We start from the raw sequence: 24,430 nt of genomic DNA on the forward strand, positions 1-24,430 counted from the left end.
CTTTTTCAGCTGCGCCTCAGAAACCGCTCGAAGAAAAACTCAAGCTGATTTTGATGCATGTTTTTGCGATGTGTTATGTTATTACTTGAAGGCCGTGTAACATAGTATATTGACTTCCGGTTTCTTAGCTGTGATATCGACATCTCGTTCCAAGTGAATGGCGAAGAATTCGAACTGCTCACGAAACACTTATTTCGATTAAACTAGGTTACTTCGGTGTTGAGATTGAATTCTTTTACCAGTATACTATAAGTGAAAGCAAGCAATTTGCTAATCAGGACAAATAACTAATAATACAAGGTCGTTAAAAGCTATATTGTTTATTTTTTGCGGATGTTTTCATTAAAATGTAGCTTTTTCAGTGGCCCCTCAAAAACCACTCGAAGAAGAACCCAAGCTGATTTTGATACATGTTTTAGAACAACATAAAAGGATTACGCTGGTGAAGTTTCAGGGAATTTGGAGTTATGGCACATGTCGAAAAATATCTCCGAATTTTATTCCTAAAATGGGAATATCAGCGGAGTAAACAAAAGCAATTTTTCAACATTTGAGGATTTTTCCTTGATGGGGGCTCAAAACAAGTTATAGGCTGTTTTTGATAGCTGAATACTTTGTCTTTCAAGAAAAAGTATCAGGAAGTTTTGGTTCTTTTTGACACGCGAACGCAAATTAAGTTTAGATTTCTAATTTTCAGCCTTTGCGTTCGACCAATTTGCCCATAGTCGGGGCGAAATTTGTTTTTCTTGATTTTCACGAATTTAAAGCGTTGCAAGCGGAAAAAAACTATATCACATTTCATATCTGCCTAAGGGCTATATGTGGACGAAAATAGAGAAAAATCGATTTTTCGATTTCTGCCGTCGTCAGTTTGGTAATAGGTGAAATTCACTCTTAATAAGAAAAATTAAGATGCAAATGCGACTTTATTGGTCACAATTTTGAGCCCTGCACCGATAGAGTATTGGCTGTCAGCAGTATAGTCTTTTTCTTATGTTTGATGAAGAAGTCTTGCCATCAAAGTCCAGAAAGAAGCATACAGAATGTACAAGGCTAAAAAGTAGCACTCTTACCAAGATCAAACAGCAGTTTCGCTGGTAGCCAGCTGCACTTGACAACAAAGCCTGGCCGGTGTACATGTACATGCAATCAGCAGTCTGTCTGGATTCATCCTCTATGACTTAGTTAATATTATTAATTGTTGCTTATGCTTGATCATGAAGTGCGTATTCATTTTGAAGTCTTTAATGTTTAAACAGAATTATTATGGAGCTGCCAAAGCAATCTTTAGTGACAATCCTCTTGGTTTGACATGCGGTATGGTATGCCCTACAAGTGACCTTTGTGTTGGTGGTTGTAATTTGTATGCCTCAGAGGAGGGACCTATCAACATTGGAGGCCTGCAACAGTTTGCCACAGAGGTAATATTTACTTTTTGTCCTAAGCTGATATATCTGTTTAAATTATCCTTTTTTAATTGTCAAGTCACAGGAAAAGGCTCTTAAAATTTATGGCTTTGTTGAGTACATGCTTGTCCTGTAGTTAATTATCTGTGGTCATTAAATTTCTTGGGCCTTTTCTGGATATGACAAAATGTTTAAGGATTGTTACTTCAATATAATACATGTAACTGTTTTCACGAGCTTTATTTTTTATCTTTCACTCTTATTGAACAATAGCAGGGTTGTTAAAAGTGGCCCATGAGCGGCAAGTTTGATGCAAAATAAAAGCTTTCTTTAAGCAAGAAAGTCATTTTAATTTAAAAATTTACAATCACATTTCATGAATCCTTTACTTGAGAATGATTGGGCAACCTATTATGGGAAAGCATCCATACTCCCCAGAAAGAGATGGCATGCTCGATTATAATAGAGAGTTTAAGCAATCATGATGACGACCCTGATGATGGCGCGTATTAAGAAAATGAATTTATAGTTACCTTGAAATTTTGCAATTGCCTAAATCTGCTCAGTGCGTCTATTGGTGTCAGAACTTGCTCAAGCTAAATATGTAGCGTTCAATTCAAAATAAATATACGCTGTCGTCTGCGTTCTCCAAAATCTGCAGAAAATAAAGATTATTCCATGGGAAGTGCACATGAACTCATTCACAAGTTGCGATGCATCAAGAAACTGAGAACGAGTGAGTTTTTGATGGATCACAACTTGTGAATAAAAATCATCCAAGCACTTTCCATGGTGTGATATTTTTATTTCACACATATGGAGATTTTTTCATGACCGATGCATTTCAAAAATTGAAAGCCATTAAAGTGCAAGAGCAAAAAACTCTGCCAAATCCACAGCATGGTGCAATATTCAGTCTCTGATGACAACTACATATTTTTTATTTTGTTGTTTGTTTACACACTAATTTGCCAGCAGAGAGACTTTACTTATAAAAGAGAAACAAAGTTAATTAATATTTTGAAAATTCAATTTATAAATGACATCGCAAATTTGCAGATGCTTACAATTATGAAGTATGAAAAAAATCTCATTAAAAAAGGTCAAAATACGGTACCATAGTTCTTATAAAATAGTTTGTTTAAAATAGTTTTCCTTTAATCTTCATCAGAACTGCTGGACAAGACGCAGAGTCTTTTCCATGGCCGGTTTTCTGGTGGGGTTATTTTTGGTGACTGATTCACATTGTTAATTGTAACTGAGAACTGTCCAACCTTGGATCACTGTTCCACTAAATGAGGCTACCAACTGCTGATCTGTGATGCTGTTACTTTGCTGAGGCTGAGCCTCAGGGCTCTTTATTCCAAAGCTAGAGGATTGCTTGCTGCTGCATTGGGCAGGCTGACAGCTTTTCATTGTTCGTATAATCTTGAAAAGGTCTTGAATTTTAGTAGCCATCTTGAAAAGTCCTTGAATTTGGTTAAGTCCTTGAAAAGTACTTGATTTCTTTATTAGGTCTTGAAAAGTCCTTGAAATTTAGTAATTTGTTTATGCCATCACTTTTCTGAAAAGTTAAATGATTTTGCTAAGAAAATTTCTCCATTGACTGCTAATATCTAATATTTTCATGTCATAGCGACGGCAATACATGCAGGAAAATTAATGGTCGATGTAACACATGAGCGTGTACATGAAGCGAAATTTCATCTTTGCCTCAATTTCATGCGGTTGAACCAGGCCTCTAAATGTGGGGTTGTCCGCCACATGCGTTTGTTTTCAGGGGCTACGTGATCAATGGTGTGTAGTTTAGGGAAATTTTTTTGCTTTCCCTTCGTTTGCAATTTAAATGAGTGATGGGCAAATGTGTATTCAATCGTAAATGGTTAAGTGATGCGAAGTTTAGCTGGGTAAAACAATTTAAAGGTGCGAGAAACACAAAAGGAACGCTGGTGCAACTTCAAGTTCCACTCAGTGTGTGCTAATGGCTACATTTTCACGTAAAGGAGCTAGTTCAAGTTGTGATCAAAGCTCGAAATCTGGCCCTAGTTGTGCAGAAGCGAATAACGACAAATATTTTGTTCCTCTGCCACCGCCAGCAGCAGATGGTCAGTCAACAGTCAAGTTTACTGACGGAGGACGCGGCACATTGGCAAACTTTGTTGGAAAAAATGATGTGCTCGCTGCTGAAATTCTGTGGACACTGCAAACAATATCTGCCCACTATTCGTACAAGTCAAACGAGAAAGTGGGGAAAATTTGTCAAGCCATGTTTCCGGATAGTGCGATTGCGTCAAAGTTTACATGCGGTGAAAAGAAAACTGCCTATCTTTGTGTGTTTGGCCTGGCAAAGCACTTTAAAAAATTATTGATGGATGAAGTTAAAGGTGCTTTCACGATTTTATTCGACGAAAGTTTAAATACCAAGAGCCAGCAGAAGCAAATGGATATCCATGTTCGGTCCTGGGCTGGAAATCAAGTTACTACACGTTACTTTGGGTCGCAATTTATGGGTAAGCACCATACTTCTGTGAAACTGTGATTGATAGCAATGTGTCTTCAGTCAATGACATTTTTCTTGCAACCTAGTAGAAAACCACTTAAAGCTGCAACATCATATTCAGACTGTACACGTAATTTTATAATGCTGAGCATATTAAACGGTTCTAGTATGGTATGACTTCAAGGTATTCCATTTTGTCATTTATTTCAAACGTATAGTGTTACAAGAACCATGTTTTCACTATCAGGAGAAACCTTCTTCGCTTATGATTATTTGTGGTTGCCATATGTTCTGTTCCTTGATGACTATCTTAGGCTGACGTTAACATGGGTTTATGATTTTTTTAATGTTTGTAGGGCATGCAACAGCAGAAGATATGGTACACCACTTCAACACTGGGGTGATTAACAGTGGCCCGAGCATTAAGAACATGGCTCAAATCAGTATGGACGGGCCAAATGTCAATTGGAAATTCTACGATAAGATGAAGATGAATTTGTCAGAAGAATTTCATACAATTCCAATCAATATTGGTTCTTGTGGTATTCACACAGTGCATAACAGCTTCAAGGCTGGTGTTGTGGCAACTGAATGGGGTACCTCTTCCCTCTTGTTGAGCTTGTATTATCATTTCAAGGACTCTCCTGCCCGAAGGGAGGACTATGTTAAAGTAACAAAAAGTTCACAACTGCCACTTAAATTTGTCAGCCATAGATGCCTAGAGAATGTTGTTGTCTCAGAAAGGGCCCTTGACATCTGGAGGAATATTGAGGTGTATGTCAAAGTAGTGCAAGAAAAAAGAATTCCAAGTCCTGGAAACAAGTCATTTCAAGTGATTAAAGAGGCAGTGGATGACAAACTCATCCTTGCCAAACCACATTTCTTTAAGTGCATTGCTAGTCACTTACAGCCGTTTCTAGCCAATTATCAAACTGACAAGCCCATGGTTTGTTTCTTGGCAACTGACCTGAGTACTGTTCTAAGAGGCCTTATGAGAAGATTCATCAAAGATGATGTGCTGTCTGAAGTAACCACAGTGGAGAAGCTAATGGTAGTCAATGTGCAGGAGAAGAGTAACCACAAGAGCTACAAGAAGATTGAAATTGGCTTCTGCAGAGAAAATGCACTAAAAGATGCTCGTGCAAAAGCCCAAAAAGCAGGATGCTCCATAAGTGACAAAGAGCTCATGGCTTTCAGGCTTGAATGTAAGAGCTTCCTCTTTGCAGTTCTTATGAAATTGATTCTGAAGTGCCCACTTTCTTACTCCCTTGTTCGCAACATGGTGGCTCTAGATCCCAGAGAAATGGTTGCTAACCCAAACATTTGCAGAGCGAAATTCAAAAGGATCCTAACTGTGCTTGTCAATTCAAACAAATTGAGGGGTGAGAACTGCGATAGTGTTTTGCAAGAATATTCAAACTGTTTGGACAGTGTTCCAATCATTGACTCTGATATGTTTTCATCTTTCAAACCAAATGTTCAGTTGATAATTTTTTTTCTACCCACATGACCGGTGATAACTATGCAGCATTGTTTGATATAGTGAAAATTTTGCTGGTGCTTTCACATGGTCAGGCATCTGTGGAGAGGGGGTTTTCTGTCAACAAAGAAATTGAGGTAGAGAACTTGCATGAGCACTCTCTGGTAGCTCAGCGTATCATTTGTGATCATCTAAAGGCAGTTGGTGGAGTTCTCAATGTGCCAATTACAAAGAAACTCCTTGCTGCAGCAGCTTCATCACGACAGAAATATGAGAAGCATCTACAGGACCAAAGGGACAAAAAGAAGACAGATGAAGAACAGAGAAAGAGAAAACATGTCCTGGATGAGATTGAGGAACTCAAGGAGAAGAAGAAAAGGATGAAACTGGATATAGACTCACTGGTAAAGTCAGCAGATGATTTCAATGTCAAAGCTGAAGAAACTGGGCAGATGACTCTTGTCACTAAGTCCAATGCTCTTAGAAAGGCAGCCAAAGATAAGACTCTTCAACTGCAAGACGTTGAGGACAAACTAAATGGAAAGTTGGAAGCTCTAAAACACTGCTGAAACATTTTGGTATCATTTTCGTTGAACTAAAATTATTGTATTTCTGTATTTCAAATTATTTCTGTACCTCACTTTCCAAAATGTCGTTTCAGAGACTAATGTCATCAACCATGGCTGAACTATTTACATACCGTAAATAGGTTATGACTGAATTGAGTGTTTTAAGTGTTAAAGGGGGTACCAAGAATGTCGATTTAGTGAACAAAACTGAGTCCTTGAAAACTAGTTTTTATCCTTGAAAAGTCCTTGAAAAGTCCTTGCAAAGTCCTTGAATTTTGTTTGTTTGAAGTTGTACGAACCATGGCTTTTTCACTGGATATGTTTGCCAGCATGTTTGGCATGGATTGCTGTTGTTTTGTGGAAAGCGAACTGTAGTTCTCGATGTTTTCAAGATTCTTGTGTCTGGAGAGTTGTGCTATGTGGGTTGGTGGAACTCCTTGGTCACTGAGAGTTTGGACCATTGCTTTCTGAGCCCTGTGATTTCTCAGTTTAGGATTTTCTAGACCAGACTTCTAGGCCATTTTCTTCATCAGCCTGCCAAGTTTGTTTACATCAACCTTGCTGCGTTTGATCCACGATTTGCTCAAAGTGCTTCTGGCCTTCACATGGTTCACTGCCAAATAAAACGGGCTTTCTGCTTCTTTCATGCTGTCAGGTCTTTTCTGTGCAAATAGCTTGTACACTGCAACTGGGTCTTTCTCACATCATTATATCCTTTCTTAGTCAACATGGGGACTCCCACACAAAAGAAGTTTGCTCATTTTTTGTTGTGGGGTATGAGTTAAATACAGTTACAATTACGGTTACAATATACTCAGTTGCTAAATCTCTACCAAATGAAATCTCTCAGAAATACCAAAATAGTATACACAGGTTCAAAGTTGAAAAGTTTTGTTTTCTAACTTGACCTCAAAGTAAGCAATCTTCACATACTTCTCTCAAATACAAATGTGTGAGCTTGCCCTGCCAGCTTTTCTTCCTTCCGTGATTTTTTCTTTTTTCACCCAAAATAAGGGGGCAGTGCACTCCCTGGGTCCCTACCCTAGATCCGCCACTGATATATAAGTAAGTTATTAGTAAGTTGTATTATGTGAGCCATCGTTTGCTCTGATTGGTTGCCTTGAAGACAGTTTGGTGATGTGGGCGTTTGCAATCTTTAATGGATCTCGGAACTGTCTCTTTAGCAGTCCATTGGCTTCTTTGTAGGATCCTTCTGATTTTCTCTGAAGACAACTATTAATAACTTTGTTAGCTTTTCCTGAGGTGTACTGACCCAGAAAATACAGCCTTTCACAGGAGTCCTCAACCTTTGATTCAATCAAAAACTCAAAGGCAGTCATAAATGCAGGAAATTCCAAAGCATCACCATAAAACACTGGAGGTTCTCTTGATGGTAGAAGGCTCCTTGCTTGCTGGGAAATCATAATTTGAGACAATTCTGTATGCTGTCTTTGAATGTCCACAATATCTTCAAAGGTATTGTCCTGGACTGCCAAGGGGTTAACAGACGAACTTGTTGAGCAACCGGAAGAGCTGTAAACATGTTGTGGTGTCTGTGGGTTCCCCGGTGAAACCAACTCTTCATTTGTTCATAAGTCCTTTCTTCTTCCTTTGCCATAGCTAGACTTGTCTTATGCTCCAATTGTTCCTCATCCATTTTTGATGTGCTTTTCTTTCAGAAAAGCTGCTTCAACTTTTAGGGCCACAGCCCTAGTCTTGGCTTTTATCAATTTCGATTTAGATGAAAGTGAACGAGTGAACAAATTTGAATGTCCAGAGTGATTAGACTTTCTTGAGCGATGAGACTGGTCAGAAGCAGCAGAATTTAATTCAGCAAACTGAAGTTCTTTCACCTTAAACAAATATTCACAGACAGACTTCTTAAACTTAAACGCATCTCCATCATGAGCTTCATACCACGAATTAGCACTGGCAATGTCTGAATCATTCTCTAACACCTGGAGAAAATTACCCTGAGCAACTTGTATCTCAACAAGTAAATTGTTAAGCCCTTCCATTTCAACTGACACAAACTCAAAATTGTTGAAATCAGTGAGAAGAGGCTTCATTTTGTTTATCTACTTAGTCATGTGGCGAAGAGCCACATTTCTACAATCTTTTAACCTTTGTATTTCGCACTGTTTATCTGTATCCTTTGGAAGTTTTCTCCTTGTGCCCAATTCTAACTCCTCAGCACCATCAACAGTAGACTCTGTCTCCATATCCAGTGAACCTCAAACCTTAGCTGAATCATGAAGCTGTGTTTCAGATGCTGCATCCATTGGTGGAGTGTTAAGCAGCAAGATAGGATGAATTAATTCCATATCCATTTAAGACGAATGCAGATGTGAGGGCTCAAAAATGCCTTTTATCCAATAAGGCATAAAACCTTTGTTTTCGCTCTCCACGTCCATAATTACTCTTAAAAACCTTAAATCCGTTACAGTTCCATAGACGAGCAAAGTGAACCATAGTTATCCTTGAACATTTGACCATAAATCCCTTGACAAACCATCGATGAGGTTTAGTAAAAATTGTTGCTGTGAACGGTGATAAACCATGAACAAATTCACTTTAACCAGAACATTTAAATCATGATAGGCCATGAGAACAACTCAGAGTGATGCCACGACATTACAGTGGTAGAATTCTCAAAAAAAAACACTGACAATTTGAACTAAAACTGACTTAAAAACCGAGGAAAACTTGACATAACTGAGGTTTTAACTCAGTGGCCTTGTGGTCACTACTTGAAGAGGCCACCTCCATGCATTAGTGAACCTAAATATGTCTTGACAGGGAACCCAGCAGTAACACTTCCAGAATTGTTTATCCCTGTAGGTTTAAGAGTCCCAAAGAATACTTTAAAGGCAGCAAAAGTGGAGCAAAGTACACCCAGTACTTTTATTTCAAATAACCATGAGGGGGCTGGGATGGAATAAACAACAGCTGAATGGTTTCGCGAGTGTTCCGCATTGACAACATTCTGCTTTTCTATAAAAGTAAAGAACCTGGAAACTTTTATGTTCAAAGGAGGCTTCAATAACACTTGTTTATGAAGTTTAGGTTGTATTGGTGTATAAGATGTATTGCTGCCACTTGGCTAATTACGGGAATCATTGATTGAAATGCGTGGTGTATTCAGCTGGAGAAAGGTGTGTTTTGATTGAAAGTTCCTCACAAGTTGTTTGTGGCTGTTTGCTTTAGCAGCTTAAATGATACCCAGAACTGGAGATGTTTTTGCTTTTTTTGTGGAACGAACTGAACTCGCTGTTTTTATAATACGGTGAGTACATTTTGATTCTCTGCATATGAAACTGAACTCAAGAGAACAAACCTGCTTGAAAACCGCAAATTTTAGGCATGTGATTCAAGTAACATGTGTTATAGATAACACTGTATGTGTTATCCTCTTATATGGCAATTGATGACTGCATAGCCTGTTCTCCGGCACCAATTTACAAACAAATACATGAATCCCAATTATCTTGTGTAAGTTACATGACAGTTTTTTCGTACATGTACATGGATCAGTCGCTAAAAGAACACTGGCGAACTGCTGTTTAGTGCCTTGCAAAATTTTGTGTATAGGCTGGAGGAGTATCCTTATTGCTTGCGATTTTTCATTAAGTTATCGAAATTCGAAGAACTATCGTCCTTTGTTCTAGCGAATTATCACTCAACAGGCCGCGAAATTTAAATTGCACTTTTGAGCGAACAAAATTCTCACATTTTGCTTGCATTACTTTTGCACAATACTTTAGCTGGAAGAATGAGTTGCAGGTATACTCTAAAATACTCAAGATGCTCTATCATACTATGTTACAAGCAACGTCTCGTCAAGGGGTTTCAAAGCTTTCATAGGATAGGAAACCCATTTGGATTGTGTTAAAAACAATAAAAAACCCTTTGGTAACTCTTTGGAAACCCATTGCAAACACTTTTAAAAACCCTTTGGAAACACTTTAGAAACCCGGTTTTAAGGAGTTTCAAACCCTTTGGAAATGCTTTGGAAACTCATTACAAATCCTTTAGACACCCGGTTTCAGGAGTTTGAAACCTTTGGAAACCTTTTGCAAGCTCTTTAGAAACCCTTTGGAAACCCCTTAGAAACTCTTTAGAAACCCTTTAGGAACCTGGTTTCAGGAGTTTGAAACCCTTCAGGAAACCCATTTGAAACCCGGTTTTACCCAAACTGTCATGTTTCATAAGATGTGTTTTTGTATGGAGGGTCACATTAATTTTGTCCTTCCTGACTTTCCAACATGTGCAGTGCGAACTAAATAAGCCTTGCTGATGTGAAGATTTGTTGTTTGTTGCACTCTACCATAACTACTCCGGTTAAATTTGTTTGCCCAATTCTTTCTGAAGGCCAGAATTAGCTTTAAAAGGATGGTTGACAGGATCTGGATAAGTTGGATCATGTAGTTGTTTCATTTACGTTTTGATGGATATAAATACTTTGTAAAACTTGTAAACAATAGCTCAAGATCACATAATTCAAAATACCGATCACAACTTTTCGTCTTGTTATACATGGCTTTTTTTAGAATGTTCACTCAAAGAAGTTCTTGCAGAGCTGACAGCTTACCACAAAGAAGTTCTTGTGGTTTCAATTTCTAACCGCAAAGAAGTTCTTGTGCCTGCTGACTTTTAGTGCAAAGACCTGCAAGTAGCTGCAGGAAGTTGCCAGGTTGTGAACACAATTTAAAGAAGTTCTTGCCCATGCATTTTAGGGCTGTTCCATAGAGACGAATGTTAGCACTTGTTTTTATTCACAGCTATGACTGAAATTGCCATTAAATTTTCGTGGAGATATTGACCTTTTTCTGTAGCGATTTATTTGGCTGTACAGCATGCATTACACCAATTACTAATGCTCAACCAGATCAGATGCAAGGGTTAGACACTTTCACGGCTATGCGTTTGATTTTTTCTCTGCCTTTTAACAGCTCCAGATTGTTTTCATGAGCTGTTAGGCAGAACAAAAGAACGTGGTAATGAGCCATTAAGGAAAACTTGTTATCTATTAGAACGTTAGCACAAAGTGTTAGAACGCTTTGAAGGCTGTTAACTATCCGTTAATTATCCGTTAGTTTTTAGCGGTTTAATGGATAAGTGTTAAAGTATGTCTTCCCCTGAACGGCCACATGTGTAAATCTCAGTATGTATGAAATAATTTATTTAGCCGTTTCACATTGTTGTGTAGCTGATGGCAAAGAAATGTATAAAGACTTATAATGCATGTGCACCTGTAGCTATTGCTTTTCTTTTTAAACCTTTTGTTTGGTGATGTTCTCGTTGCCGTCATCGTGGTTTGCTTAAGCTCCCTATTCTTCTTGGGGAGAGAGAGGGGTATTTACCATGGAAATCTTAGGGTGAAAAGGGTGGTTTTGGACTGAAACATTTCTTCTTGAGGCTGTTATTTCATCCCTAGCCTGATGATCACCGACTTTATATTGTATATACATGTACTGTGTATTTTAAGGAACTATTTGCATTAGTTCTTTTGTGTTTTCTGGTTGTTGTATGACTTCATTTCTTGATGACAGGTATTTAAGAGCATGAGGATTGAACAAATACGAGACCCCTCATTGGTACCAGTTGATCAGCTTCCTGAGAGTTACCAGACAAAGGTAAAAGCAGTACTGTGTTGTCTCGGTACCACTTTTGTATAGGTAATGAAACCACTTGAATGAAACAAATTGTTTAATTGTGTGCTTCTCCATGAAATCTCCATACCCACGCTAAGGAGAAATATTGGAAATTCCAATAGGGGGGCTCTCTCCTGCCAGGAAGGAATTCCTAGTAGGATATTTTTGCTAAGATTGAGGTGGGATCCTGCCAAGGTCCTAGTCCTGATTTTACAAGGGATATTGTGATAACTTGAATTAACTAGTTTCTGTGTACTGCGTAGCCCCTAATGTACATGGAATTTAGTTTGAGTGGCAATAGGAAAGCGCAGTAGGAAACAGTATATTTCTGAGCAGAAGTGATACATGTATCTCACTGCATGTTTATAATAAAATATTGCTAGGCTGCAGTAGGATTTTGGTGGGTGAAAATAATATATACTGGTACTGCTCGGTGCCAACAATAATTTGTATGAAGCTCAGCTTAATATTATAATCATGTAATATTCTGGCTGTGTCTCCATCCGCAATTTAATATACTGATGTTATTTTTTAACTTCATTTGTGCTTGAAGAAATGAATCACATTTACTCTACATTTGTTTGAGTTTTAATATAAATATCCTTTAAAAGATATTGTTGCTATTGCTAATAACTAGTCACCAGTCCCAAAGAAGTATAATTTGCTAGTATGCTTGTTGCATTGCAACCAACATAGTATTTATAGTCTTTGCAAGTGCACCTCACCAACCTCTACAACAGCATATCATACAGTTCATTTCAGTGTAGCATGGGAGTGCTAATATATCTTAAAGTTTGTTTGGAGATATTAGTACTCCCATGCTACACTGAAATCCGAATGGAAATAAAGTTATGTATGTATGTATGTACGTATGTACGTATGTACGTATGTACGTATGTACGTATGTACGTATGTACGTATGTACGTATGTACGTATGTACGTATCTACGTATGTACGTATCTACGTATCTACGTATGTACGTATCTACGTATCTACGTATGTACGTATCTACGTATCTACGTATCTACGTATCTACGTATCTACGTATGTACGTATCTACGTATGTACGTATCTACGTATGTACGTATCTACGTATGTACGTATCTACGTATCTACGTATCTACGTGTGTACGTATGTACGTGTGTACGTATGTACGTATGTACGTATGTACGTATGTACGTATCTACGTATGTACGTATGTACGTATGTAGGTATGTACGTATGTAGGTATGTACGTATGTAGGTATGTACATATGTACGTATGTACGTATGTACGTATGTATGTATGTACGTATGTACACATACATACGTACATATGTATGTTTTGCCTGATTGCTGATTAAAGAATGGTTTGTTTTTCTTGACATAAGGTGGCACTCATTGGGTGTGGTCCAGCATCTATCAGCTGTGCTACATTTTTGGCTCGTCTGGGTTACACCAATTTGACTATATTTGAAAAGGAAAATTACATTGGTGGCTTAAGGTAACTGACATTTTCAAAACAGGGTAGTACATGAGTACATAGGCATGTAGTAGCGCAGCGCTGGCGGCTTGAAGTGCCACCAAGCGGAGGTCCATACTCATTTAGGAAAGAAAAGGAAACCCATGAATTGATTCTCTTGTGGTTATTGTGGCTTGCGGTTTTGCATGTTTGGTGTGAAAGATCCTATCCCTGGTGGGCTCCATGTGGGTTTAGTATACAAGTTTTTGTGAGCGGGCTGTAATGCCTGCTATGTCAGAGAAACCACCCGGCATTTTTCCATGCACGTACATGAGCACATGTTCAGTGATAGGAACTGTCACGTTTTCAAATTAACACTAACAAAATTCTTAGCAATGCTGCACCTCATGCTCCAATGACTGTTTATTATCCTATTTCACGCTTCCACCACCTTCGAGCTTAAGATCAAAGAAGCTATTCATATTCAATGGGACAAACCTACACTAAATCATCAAGTTGATCATGTTAATTCAAAACTTTCTTTGTATTATTTTACATTGTCATGTTTCCTTTCATTCTTATAGTCAATTAGCATTTTGTGTACACTATATATTCAACTCTGTACTTTGTAGTTTAAACTGAAGATGACAGAAGATTCTGTTGAAACATGTTTTTAAAAAACGTTGTGCTGTTTCTCAAAATTTTAATAGAGTTAGTCATTTTAATATATTTTTTATGATGATATTTGTGCAAGTATGCTATATTAAAATTGGTGAATACATGTGTTTACCAAGACAAAGTTGAGGTAACTATTCATGGATGTTTACTGAGCCTGAGGTTAATAAATGTTTTAGTGTAATTTGCAGAGTTGAATACCAAGAACTACAAAATAATGGACTAAAACAAGCTAGGAACTGCAGGCACAAAATTTGTTTTTTTGCATACACATAATATGCAGTCGTAGTTTATATGGACATCGAGTTAGGCAGTAAAAGAAACAAGTGAAACACTACAAAAAATAAATTCATCTAGTATCTTTGTTTGATTGTTGTTGACTTCAGTCACAAAATGTACTCATCTTCTAAAAATGAGTTGCTCCAGTTTTACAGTACTGTGCAAAAGAATGCAAACGAATTTCCTTGAAATTCGGCTCTTGTTCCCGCGAAATATCGTAGAAATTTCAAGCGAAGAATCGTGATTTATTGGGCGATATTTCGAAGAAAATTCGTTGAGCGACACGAAAATTCGCTAATCTAAGAACGGTATTTCGATGAGATTTCACCAGAAATGAAACGAAAATTTGCGTAACTAAACGAAAAATCACAATCCCGAAACGATATTTCGTTGAGTGTCGGTAAGCGTATGGTATTTATGAATGAATGGAACTGACAACTGTACACACAGCCCTTCGATGACCTTCAAAGCAATTAAGCTTAAGCAATTAAGCTGTGTCAACACAACCCGAATGAAACTATTCAAAAGAATTCACAAGATATTTCAAAAACCTACAAGCTTAACGTTTATTCGATCAATAGTTTGTGTATGAAGAGATACAACAGTGTGATGCCCTTACCAGTTCGACTGTCAATAACGTTCTATCTAAGCTTACATTCTCCTCTCTCGTGAAGTCCTTCGACTTTCCTTTGCAGTTCATCATTCACAAACAACTCAACATGTTGAGTCTCCTGTCGAGGCGTGGTGTTAACTTCCACTGCCGTAAAATGAATGCCTAGCGTGCGCCAGTAACGTCAAGAAATGCGCCCTCGAATTCCCTCATGGACTGACGCCATTTTGGATTTCATTCCATTGTTTGCCCTCCATATAAGGAAGGTAGGTCCCAGTCTTCAGTGAGTTGTGTGTGTGTTTGTAACAGGCGAACGAGACGTACATGTATTGGGATGAAACAAAAACTTAACTTTTCCAGTTCAGACGTCTTTAAGTGTACACTAGTTCATGTCTACGAGCTATTTAATTTAAAAGGGGGTTTTATGTAGGTGATGAAAGGCAAGTTATTGGTTATAATCATTCAAAGTAGTCGCTTTGTGAGTAACTGTGCGAGTGAAAGTGCACAAAAGAAACCACTTTTTGAAGTTTCTGTTTGCATGAAGATAAATTGTCTACATTCTTCGGCTTTTTCTTTGCCGAGTAAAGTTTTATCAAAAAATGGTTAAATTGTGATACAAACTAAACACAGGGTTGAGACGGCATTACCGCATTGTATTGATGGCTAGTTGGGAGAAAATATATCCTGGCGGCGCCCAACAGGAGAATATATTTTCTACCAACTAGCCGTCAATATAATGCGGTAATTACATTATAATGACGAAACATGGATTTTAATCTTGTCTATTTATTGCCAAATACAAATACAGATACAAGAATAGAACAGCAAAAGTGAAAAAAAAAGATTCCTAAACCTAGATCTATAGAAACATTGTGCCTATTGTTGAGAGGTAAAAAAAATGCCTAAGCTTGTCTATTTTTATTTCTGGTGTTTTGGCATCTCTTGCCAATGCTAACTTTGCAAGTTTCCCACATCCTGTTCAGCTCCTCAGAATTTCAGCACTGGTATCCGAATGTCTGCACAACTTCCGCTGGAAAAAAAGAGAAACTATGAATAAGTTTTGTGAAAATTCTCCATCCTTAACCATCCTTGTTCCTTTATGGTTTATTATTATCTCTTTGGTGTCTTTTTATCTTCAATTTACTTAATTTTCAGGTTTCTTTCAGTGAAATGGAAATTTTGTACCCGGCCAAAATAACTCAAAACACCGCGACTGAGCTCCTTTAAGTATATTTAGGTCATGATAAGACAAACGTAATGCTATGTTGTTTTTTTCTTTTAAAATACGGTATATTCAAGTTCATAACAGTATGTTTTAGCAGCCTAAACATACTTTGTTTTGTTGTCAGAGACCGGCGTTTTCAATATGTCAACTAAGCTTACCCTTTATCGCAGCTATAATCTTCTGGTCAAGAGCATCAAAGTCTTTTGTGCCGTGGACGGTAGAGCGCATTAAGACGTCCTTTGAAAACAGCTTATCCACCAAGCGCAAAACCAGTTTTGACGGCTTTACTGCAGCTTTGGCAAAATCATATTCCGCTCTTTCTAGTTGGACATCACGACACCCACCGACAGGAACTGTGCCCATTTCTAAAAGGAAAGACACTGACAGTGACCACTGTAATGACACATACACGTTGTCGATAAGAGTACAGACAGCACTAAGCCACATTCGATTTGTTTAATTTTTCAGTGGAAAAGCTATACTCCTACATATTCTGCATTGATTCCATTGTTGAAAAAAATACGAAGAATTCATGCCACAGACGATAAGTAAAAATGACGTCTGTCTCTTTTAGAAAAAAAATCAGATCGAAAACTGTGCATGCTAATCTAAAAGCGTGTGTTTTGTCATACCTGGCATTTCTCTGTCCATCGGGTAAACATCTTCCAGAAATCTGTCCACTTCCGGAAATAATGGAGTCGCTGGAAGGACTGATGCAACACCATGGTCTGATAGAGGAGGTCTGGAATAAGCTGATGCCATAAAAGGGTATTCCACTGAAGACTGCCTATTACTAACATCTGGGGTGGACACCTGCTGTGGCTTGAAGGGCTGCTGTGGCTGCTGCAGAAGGCTCTGTGAACTCAAGGACTGTAGAAAGAACACTCCAGCCGTTCCAGAATGGTTCTAATCAGCCGCATTTCTGATGCTGACTCAAGATTTCGTTGGCGTTCCTAAAACAATAATAAAACTTATGTTAGTGACCACACGTGTGAACATTTCCCCTAATTATGATATTTTTTTCAGTTACTGACATTGATATTGGAAAATAATTTAGTCTAGATTCATTTTTTTTCAATTCAGTCAGTTATTAATTAGGTGAAGATATTCGTACACAAAAGTTAAACTGACTCAAACCTGTCGTTTAGCTGAAAGAAAAACTGCTTTTTGGTACGAAAATGTCTTAAATCCAGATTACAATCACATATATAGCAATTCAATTGCAAGTTTTTAGTTTCTGAAGAAACTGTTGTGTCTCATCGGCGGGCGAAACACTTAGTTATGCAGAAACATTTAGTTGTTTCAAAAATTAGAGTTGATCTAGGTAAATTAACCGCGGCATCGAGTTTGTGAAACTGATGTTACACGCATTAGGCCTTCATCAGAACAAAGCACAGGTCTCCCAGTAAAACAGTGTCTGCACACAAGAAGTATAAACAATGATTACTTACACTGCTGATCGCGCTGTTTAATGTGTCGATGGCCTTTGTTGTCATTTCTCTGACACCAGATTGTTTTGCCTCGGTCTCAGAATTACTGTCTTCTGGAATTCGCGGGTAACTGTTTGGCTGTCGTGTCGGCTCAGGCGGGTGAACTGCAACTAAAGCTGATGACAGTGGAAGATCGTTGTTGGAGTCAGAACTCTCACCCATGGAATCTTCAATGAGGGAAACCCTGTTGGGTGACTCAGCAGCAAGGATCTGAAACATCAAGTAAAACAATCAGTGTATGACTCATGATAGTCGCAACTCTATTTCAGTAGTAACTTATTATAGCTTCCCAAACGGCAACGGTTCACATGCAGATCTCAGAATAATTCGTTAGTTATAGTGCAGAAAGCGATTGGTCATATATTGGTCATAATGTTTTGCGACTTCTTAAAAATAAAGTCACACTTTATTGTTGAGTCAGTTCTATTGAATGAGAGAGAAGCTCTTATTAAATGTGCAAACAAGTTGCTTTAATTTTTTTTGTTGCGTTGTGTTTTTTATTTTAATCTGGAGTAGATGCAGGGAGGTGTGTTTTCAATCGGTCCACATTTTAATAGTTCATTGTTTACTGAGTCGGTTTCATTGAAGGAAAGGCACTGCGGCACGTTAATCAGTGTCAACCAGTGCTGTTTTGCTTAGCTTCAGTGAATTAAACTCTTATTGAAAGCATCCCGCGGACTCAGTGTCTTTATAAAATAAATTATCTTTAGTCTGTTCCATTGAACTAAACAGTATCTTTAGTTTAGTGAAACAGATTTAAAGAGAATTTTAATATGTCAATGCGTTGTTTTGTTTTGTGTCTTTTTTTCTTTTGTCGATTTCGTTATCGTTTATAATGCGCTGTTTTGCTTCGGTAATATTTGGGCGCTCGGGATGTTAAACTTGCTTGTTGACGTCACGATGATCCATTTGCCAACTCTAGATCTGTTTTGCACATTTATATTGCAAGGAAACATTGCTTTCAAATACTAATGTGAAGTGGGATGAAGCCAAATTTGATCCGAACTCTTAGCGAATAACAGCAATTTACCACGTAACAGCAAGCACCATCAGTACTCGCTTATAAAAAAAAATTAAAGAAAGCCAAAATACTCAGAGCTAGTCCCAGAAAGAACTCTTATGCTACAAAGGTAGGTAAAAGAGGATAAAAGATAACTGTTTCTGTTTTATTGGTCATTGACTTTCCTCAGATTGGTGGCTCCTAAAGGAGCCGTTTTTTTAAAGTTCATCAAGAACTTTTAGTACTTGGTTGCTGCTCCATGTAATTCAACCACAGCTGGAATGGCTTTGTACAAGACATGGTCAATATATCTCGCACATTTCGTTGCATCCACCTTCTTCCTCCAAAACTTCTTAATGCCGTCGATCAGTTCCTGTTTTGAGCGGGGCTTGACCTTTGTTTCCAGGTAGTATTTCAGCTCGTGCCAGAGGTTCTCAATTGGGTTTAGGTCTGGGCTCTCCGGGGGGGTTGGCCACCAGTTGATCCCATTCTCCTCAAAGAACGTTTTGGCTGCTCGTGAAGTGTGCTTAGGGTCATTGTCCTGCATGAAGCGGTGATCCGGGAGCTGTGCGTTGATGAAAGGCACCAGATGGCTTTTAAGGATATCGCAGTAAAGGTCAGCGGCCATGATTCCTTCGAAGATGCAAATTTTCGTCCCACCTTGTCTGCTTATTCCAGCCCAAACGTGTAATTTCAGCGGGTGCTTCGGTTTAGGCTTTCTTCTTGCAGGTTCGCCGACTTTCCAGTAACATGTACGGCAAAATTGTTCAAGGGAGACTGAGCATTCATCAGTAAAAATGACGTTGTCAAAAGTATTGCCGGTCTCTAAAACTTTCTGGGTGAACTCTAAGCGTTTGACTTTGTTCGCATCTCTAATCAGCTGACAGTATCTCGTTCGTTGAAGAGTCCAGCCCTGCTGTTTTCGGGATCTCCGCACTGTTGATGGATGGACCACGACACCACGTCTGGCTAACTTCTTTTGGATTGCGCGGCTGGTTGTTTCATCATCCTTCCGCATCTGATCTTCTATAAATGCTCTGGCTTCAGCATTTAACTTTCTGGGTCTTCCAGTACTCGTTCCTTTCTTCGTGGATCCCGTGAGTTTCAGTTTCTTGATTATACGCATGACCGTTGCAAAACTGACTTTCAAATCTTCTCCTTTTAACACCTTAAACATCTCCACTGGATGAAGATTTTGTCGATAAAGAGACTCAATTCGAGTACGCGTGTAGTTTGATACAGTGGGCATGATTGCTCAGGAGTAACTGACAATCGATCTTTGAATGTATGGATATAAACAATGGTTGCCATGTTTACGCGACCATTTGCATCACACTGTGGGCATGGAGATGAAGTCTCAGGAGAGTTAATGAACTGGGTAAGTTTGAATTTTTAAATACAGAGGGATGTTTACATCTGTTTTCGAACATTGTTCATAGAGCGAATTTTTGTGCGACTTTTCGCCGTGCTGCGAACTCTTTCTCTCGAAAGTTCGTTACTCTCAATGATATTTCGCGTGAATATTTGCGCGGTCTTGCGAAGGAGAGCCCGAATTATCGTTTTGATTAAAACAGACCTTTCGAAAATTCGTCGAACTTTGTACGAAAAATCGTTTCACTCGAAATTTCTTTAAATTTCATCGAAAAGCACTGAAAAGTCGCGAAAAGTAGCGAATTTCGTTTGCATTCTTTTTGCACAGTACTGTAAGAAAAATAAGTTTTAGGCACTCAATCTAACCTGCTGGTGATTGATAAAACCACTTTATTTACAATCCTAGTCCATGGCAGTAGTCAATTTCAGAATTCCCCATGCTTTCAAAGAAATGAAAATTTCATTCAGCAAGTGTTCACCATTTTAGTCTTGGCAAGATGGCAAAGGGGTAGCTTGTAACCAAGTTTAGAAATGTAAAAATAATTCGTTGCCTAGCATGTACAGTCAATATAGCATTATAGGCTGAGCTTTTTGACCAATCAGAATGTCCAATTTTTTATATTCACCTTTGGAAATTGTACTAAAAAAGCTACACAGAAGAAAGCTGATCATTAACTGTGAATTTCCTGTTGGCCACATTCTGTACTTAGCTTTTTTTATTATTTGGGTGTATTTTTTCTCTGATGCCAACAAATGAAATAATAGTTGTTAGTAATAGACCATATTCGTACTCTCAGTATTGGACTGGAACTAGTTTGCAATGGAGGCTCATGTGGGGAATATCATTAAAAAGAAATAAATGTCATTTGCATTTGGAAAGACTCCCTGCATTAGCTTTAGATGCAAGCTAGTTCCACTCCAATACTGGGAATATGAAATTCAATATGGCCTATTAAAAGAGAATGTTCTCAAAGACCTTGTAAAACCCCCAAAAACGTGGCACATGTTTGAACAATGAAAAACCTTCATATTTCCCTCAGAGATACGCTATGACCAGTTAATAAATGTGTTGTGTTTTTTTTGTTCAGATCTGCTTTTTTTTCGAGAGAATTTGCAACAACTGTAATGGACACCAACTACCAGAAAATGGCAGAAATTAGTGTGCCGAGTAACAGCACAAGGACTTCATTTCTGAAAACTTCAAAAGGAAGTGACCCTTTATTCAATTTGGGTATTTGCTTAGTGTAAAAATCCCTCATTTTTCCTGAAAGTAAGCTAAGGAGTCTAAAAACTTAGGATAGAGGGCCACTGGTTCGTCCGTTTTTTACTGTTAGGTGTTACCCTCTGTAAATAAAGTTGTTACTTACTTACTTACTTACTAAAATCATTGAATTGCTCTGTCCCAATGCACATGGTAACCCTATTAACTTTATCTATAATAAAATTCTTGATTGTGATTGGTTCTTCATGCACATATTTGTCACATAAAATTATTCCACGCTTGATTATGTGGTTGTCCAATTACAGGTCCAAAATACAACTTTTTGCAATTGGATAATTGTACACCATTCACACATCAATTACCCACACTTGATTGGCTTCCTTCTTATTGTTTCCTACAGTTTTTTTTTTACGGTTTTTAAAAGGAGTCTTAAAAAGACTCTCTTAGTTTTGAAGATTGTTATAGATATGACTACTTATTAATTGGACCTGGCAGGGCTCGACACAAACTTTTCAACTTACTAGCCAAGTGGGTAGTGACTACTTAGATGTTACTAGCCAAAAACATTTTTTTTACTAGCCATGTGTTGAGGTTGGCTACCTTATTACATGAAATTTTCGTGACACGTTTATTTCGCGGTTTGGTTGTGCACATATTTTGTGACACTTAAATTCATGATTTTGCAAAAATTTGTATTTTGAATCACTTTAACTTTGCGTTTTTGAGTAACGCAAAATTTGTTTCCTTGGCAATGTTACTTAAACATGTCTTTGAATTCAGTAAACTGACTTTATCAAAGGTACAATAACGTCAAAAGTAACAAAAATGCAATGGCGGGACTGTATGTCAACAGTAACATAATGTTTTGTTCCCGACACTTACTTATTTGCGTCACTTTAATTTCACGACTTTTTTTTTGAATCGTGAAATTCGCAAAATTAGGTGTTGCGAGAATTTCAGGTAGGTCCAATAACAGCAGAATTACTAGCAAGACTTGAAAGCACAATGCAAGCCACTCTCATTAATACATAATGTTAGTAATTATGCTGTACTTAAACTAGTTTCACAAAAGTTCCAGTTCCTGAAAAGACTTTCAGGACTCTGTTTTTCTCTGAGACTTCCTTGGAAAAATAGCGAGACCCCCAAGATGTCACTGTAAAAGCTGTCAAGACTTCTTCACAGACAGGCACCATAGAAATGTTTCAAAAGCAAAACAACTATCTGAGCAATGCTGTAAACTGTCGTTGGCGAAGTTCGACTGCTAAAAACGGCTGATTTAAATGGCGAAGGAAATAAATGTTTCTCATCTAATTATTTCTGTAGTGGTAAGTTTGTAAGTATGTATACAACGACAATCACCCATACATGTATATTGCTACACTAAATGAAATGTTATCCCGTTACAGTTCCACACTATTTTGCGCATGAAAAAAATTTCATAACAAAAAAGAGCATTGATGTGTGCTGTCTTGTTTGTCAAATATTTCTTTCAACAAAATTAACATGTTCAGTTTCCTGTTTACGTACCACGGGGCGAAAAGTAGACATACATGCTGAACAGCACATGCCCAGTACCATGATATGTCCACAATGAAATTCTGACATTGTTTGTGCGAAAAGTGTAAATTTTGTGTTTGTCTTCTTCGAAGAAGACAGAAACTAGTTCAGCCAATTTCATTTTGTTGACTAGCCAAAGTGGCTAGTGGAAATCGAAAACCTAGGAACCAAAACTAAATTTCTACTAGTCTGTGGCTAGTTGGCTACCATTAGTGTTGAGCCTTGCCTGGTGTCATACAGCTCAATTCAATCATGCTCATAGTTTGCAATTGGCCTCGTGCCTCATCCAGTTTCGAAATTACTTGTGCGTTTACTCCCTGAATTGTATTCCTCTCGGTCCGATTGTGTTGCGGACAAGTGATGTCATGAAAATTTATTTTTATACACTAGAGCCATTTTTCGGACCATATAAACAAACCTTTGACTGTGAGCAGACCCAAACTGCAAATGGCCTCCAAATGGCACAGTACACCTATAAATTTTGCCGTGCATTTGGAATTGTCTCAGGGATTATTATTATGTCTTCCTGTTCTATGGTATTCATCAGAGTGGACAGTGCTCGTGTTGACAAATTTGAGAATTTCTGGCAATAAGTGTTCTCTTCAAGACCTGGATAAACAGCTAATAATATTGTTTGTAATACATTGATGAGGGAAGTATTCTGATCAGCTACACCTCTAGTCACAACATGCTGTGCCAAAATTTCTCCACTTCAAATTCCTGAAGACTTTGGGATCTGTCAGATGGCCACTGCAGCTTGGCAAGATCCTCATGCAATTTGTGACATTTAGGCTCTTGTGTTTGCTTGTCAAAAACCTAGGCCAGCAGCCTTTCCTTTTTTGCCTGACTTTCTGGTCTAGAATACTACACGCTTGTTTTGAGTCTTATTGTGGGGGGTCTCTGGTGATGTAATTGCTGCGGAGCGAGCGTAGCGAGCGAGCAGCAACATAATCAGGATTTAAGAAGAATATATAGAAGGGGGTACGAATTCTCGAATTTATCACTTTTTACCAGAATGCATTGCAGTTAACCAGACTGCACTGCGCCACTTTTACCGGAGTGCATTGCGCTTTGAACAACAAGAGGATGTCATACTCGTCGAGCCGTTGTCCTTTTTCGCGTGGATTCCACTGAGAAAGTTTGCTCTTATTTACCTGTAAAGCGATGTGAAGGAGATCGTGCTTGACTTTTACAACTCTTGCTATGCGGTATGTGAAAGTTTGTAAATGTGGATGATTTATTGTGACATCTTAATCTTAGTATGTCATTTCTCAGCAGTCTCGCCTCCTTCGTCGAATTCTTAAATGAAGAGAAATCGTCGTTACTAAAGCCTGTAGAATAATTAAAACAAACGAAAACCGTGGAACACGCTGATTTCATATATGATGCAATCTATTCCTTTTCATCGAAACATGAATTTAAGCTAAAACTTGAGCATTTTCACACATTGCGATGAACACGTTCTCGATACAGTCTGTCAAGTTCTAGAGATATTTAATGCGTACCAGTACAGAATTTATAAGTTAGATTTCTGCTCCTACACTTTCCATATCTTTCGATTTTCGCGATCTGGTAAAGGGGAGGCTGATGTGTATTGTTTTATGTCCAAACATACTTCAGATAACAATGTGCTTTTTTGTCTCGATCCTTTGTTACACCTCGCCATCGATGCGTCATCATGCATGAAGTTGATGCATACAAGGACAGATTTTAAGTGACACCACGATTTGACACTACTTTGAGAAATAACAGTTAATTTAAGTTTTGAAACGCGCAGATAGATGAATCACGGCATTAAATATGTCACTATCAACAGAATGTGCCGCAGCATTACTATCTTTTAGATACCCTAGTCTATTTTTAGTAATTGTGCACTATGCTTTTACCATTACTTACTTGTTTTTCTCAAAAAATGCCACAGCCCTCAGACAGGGCTGCCCCAGTCAGTT

General features: G+C 38.1%; 3 protein-coding genes across 9 annotated transcripts in view; 1 reads left to right on the forward strand and 2 right to left on the reverse strand.

The window, feature by feature from the left end:
- LOC145467664 (dihydropyrimidine dehydrogenase [NADP(+)]-like) overlaps positions 1-24,430 on the forward strand; it is a 278,425-nt gene that overhangs the window by 74,914 nt on the left and 179,081 nt on the right. For 5 of the 7 annotated variants that reach the window (XM_081451259.1, XM_081451265.1, XM_081451263.1 and 2 more), the window contains 3 exons: positions 1,260-1,421; positions 11,508-11,591; positions 12,982-13,094. In XM_081451259.1, coding sequence (XP_081307385.1) covers positions 1,260-1,421; positions 11,508-11,591; positions 12,982-13,094 — 359 coding nt within the window. The remainder of the gene's footprint in view (positions 1-1,259; positions 1,422-11,507; positions 11,592-12,981; positions 13,095-24,430) is intronic. The other 2 variants (XM_081451260.1, XM_081451264.1) reach the window with 1 other exon arrangement.
- Positions 6,912-8,024, reverse strand: LOC145467743 (uncharacterized). Its single transcript, XM_081451344.1, has 2 exons — positions 7,332-8,024; positions 6,912-7,153 (listed from the first exon to the last, which is right to left on the reverse strand). Exon 1 carries the CDS (start codon positions 8,022-8,024, stop codon positions 7,605-7,607), a length of 420 nt encoding a protein of 139 aa, XP_081307470.1. The 3' UTR covers positions 6,912-7,153; positions 7,332-7,604.
- On the reverse strand, positions 16,705-17,683 carry LOC145468626 (uncharacterized). The gene is made up of 2 exons (XM_081452347.1): positions 17,293-17,683; positions 16,705-16,794 (listed from the first exon to the last, which is right to left on the reverse strand). Exons 1-2 carry the CDS (start codon positions 17,548-17,550, stop codon positions 16,705-16,707), a joined length of 348 nt encoding a protein of 115 aa, XP_081308473.1. The 5' UTR covers positions 17,551-17,683.

This window comes from Orbicella franksi, chromosome 14 (assembly GCF_964199315.1).
Source record: "Orbicella franksi chromosome 14, jaOrbFran1.1, whole genome shotgun sequence".
Taxonomy (NCBI): domain Eukaryota; kingdom Metazoa; phylum Cnidaria; class Anthozoa; order Scleractinia; family Merulinidae; genus Orbicella; species Orbicella franksi.

Excerpts from the sequence above, each read along its gene's own strand:
- LOC145467743 (XM_081451344.1), bottom strand. The coding sequence starts at position 8,024 with ATGAAGCCTCTTCTCACTGATTTCAACAATTTTGAGTTTGTGTCAGTT.
- LOC145468626 (XM_081452347.1), bottom strand. The coding sequence starts at position 17,550 with ATGTTTCAGATCCTTGCTGCTGAGTCACCCAACAGGGTTTCCCTCATT. Across the intron at positions 16,795-17,292 it reads TAAACAGCGCGATCAGCAGT|GAACGCCAACGAAATCTTGA; the intron begins GTAAGTAATCAT and ends TTATTGTTTTAG.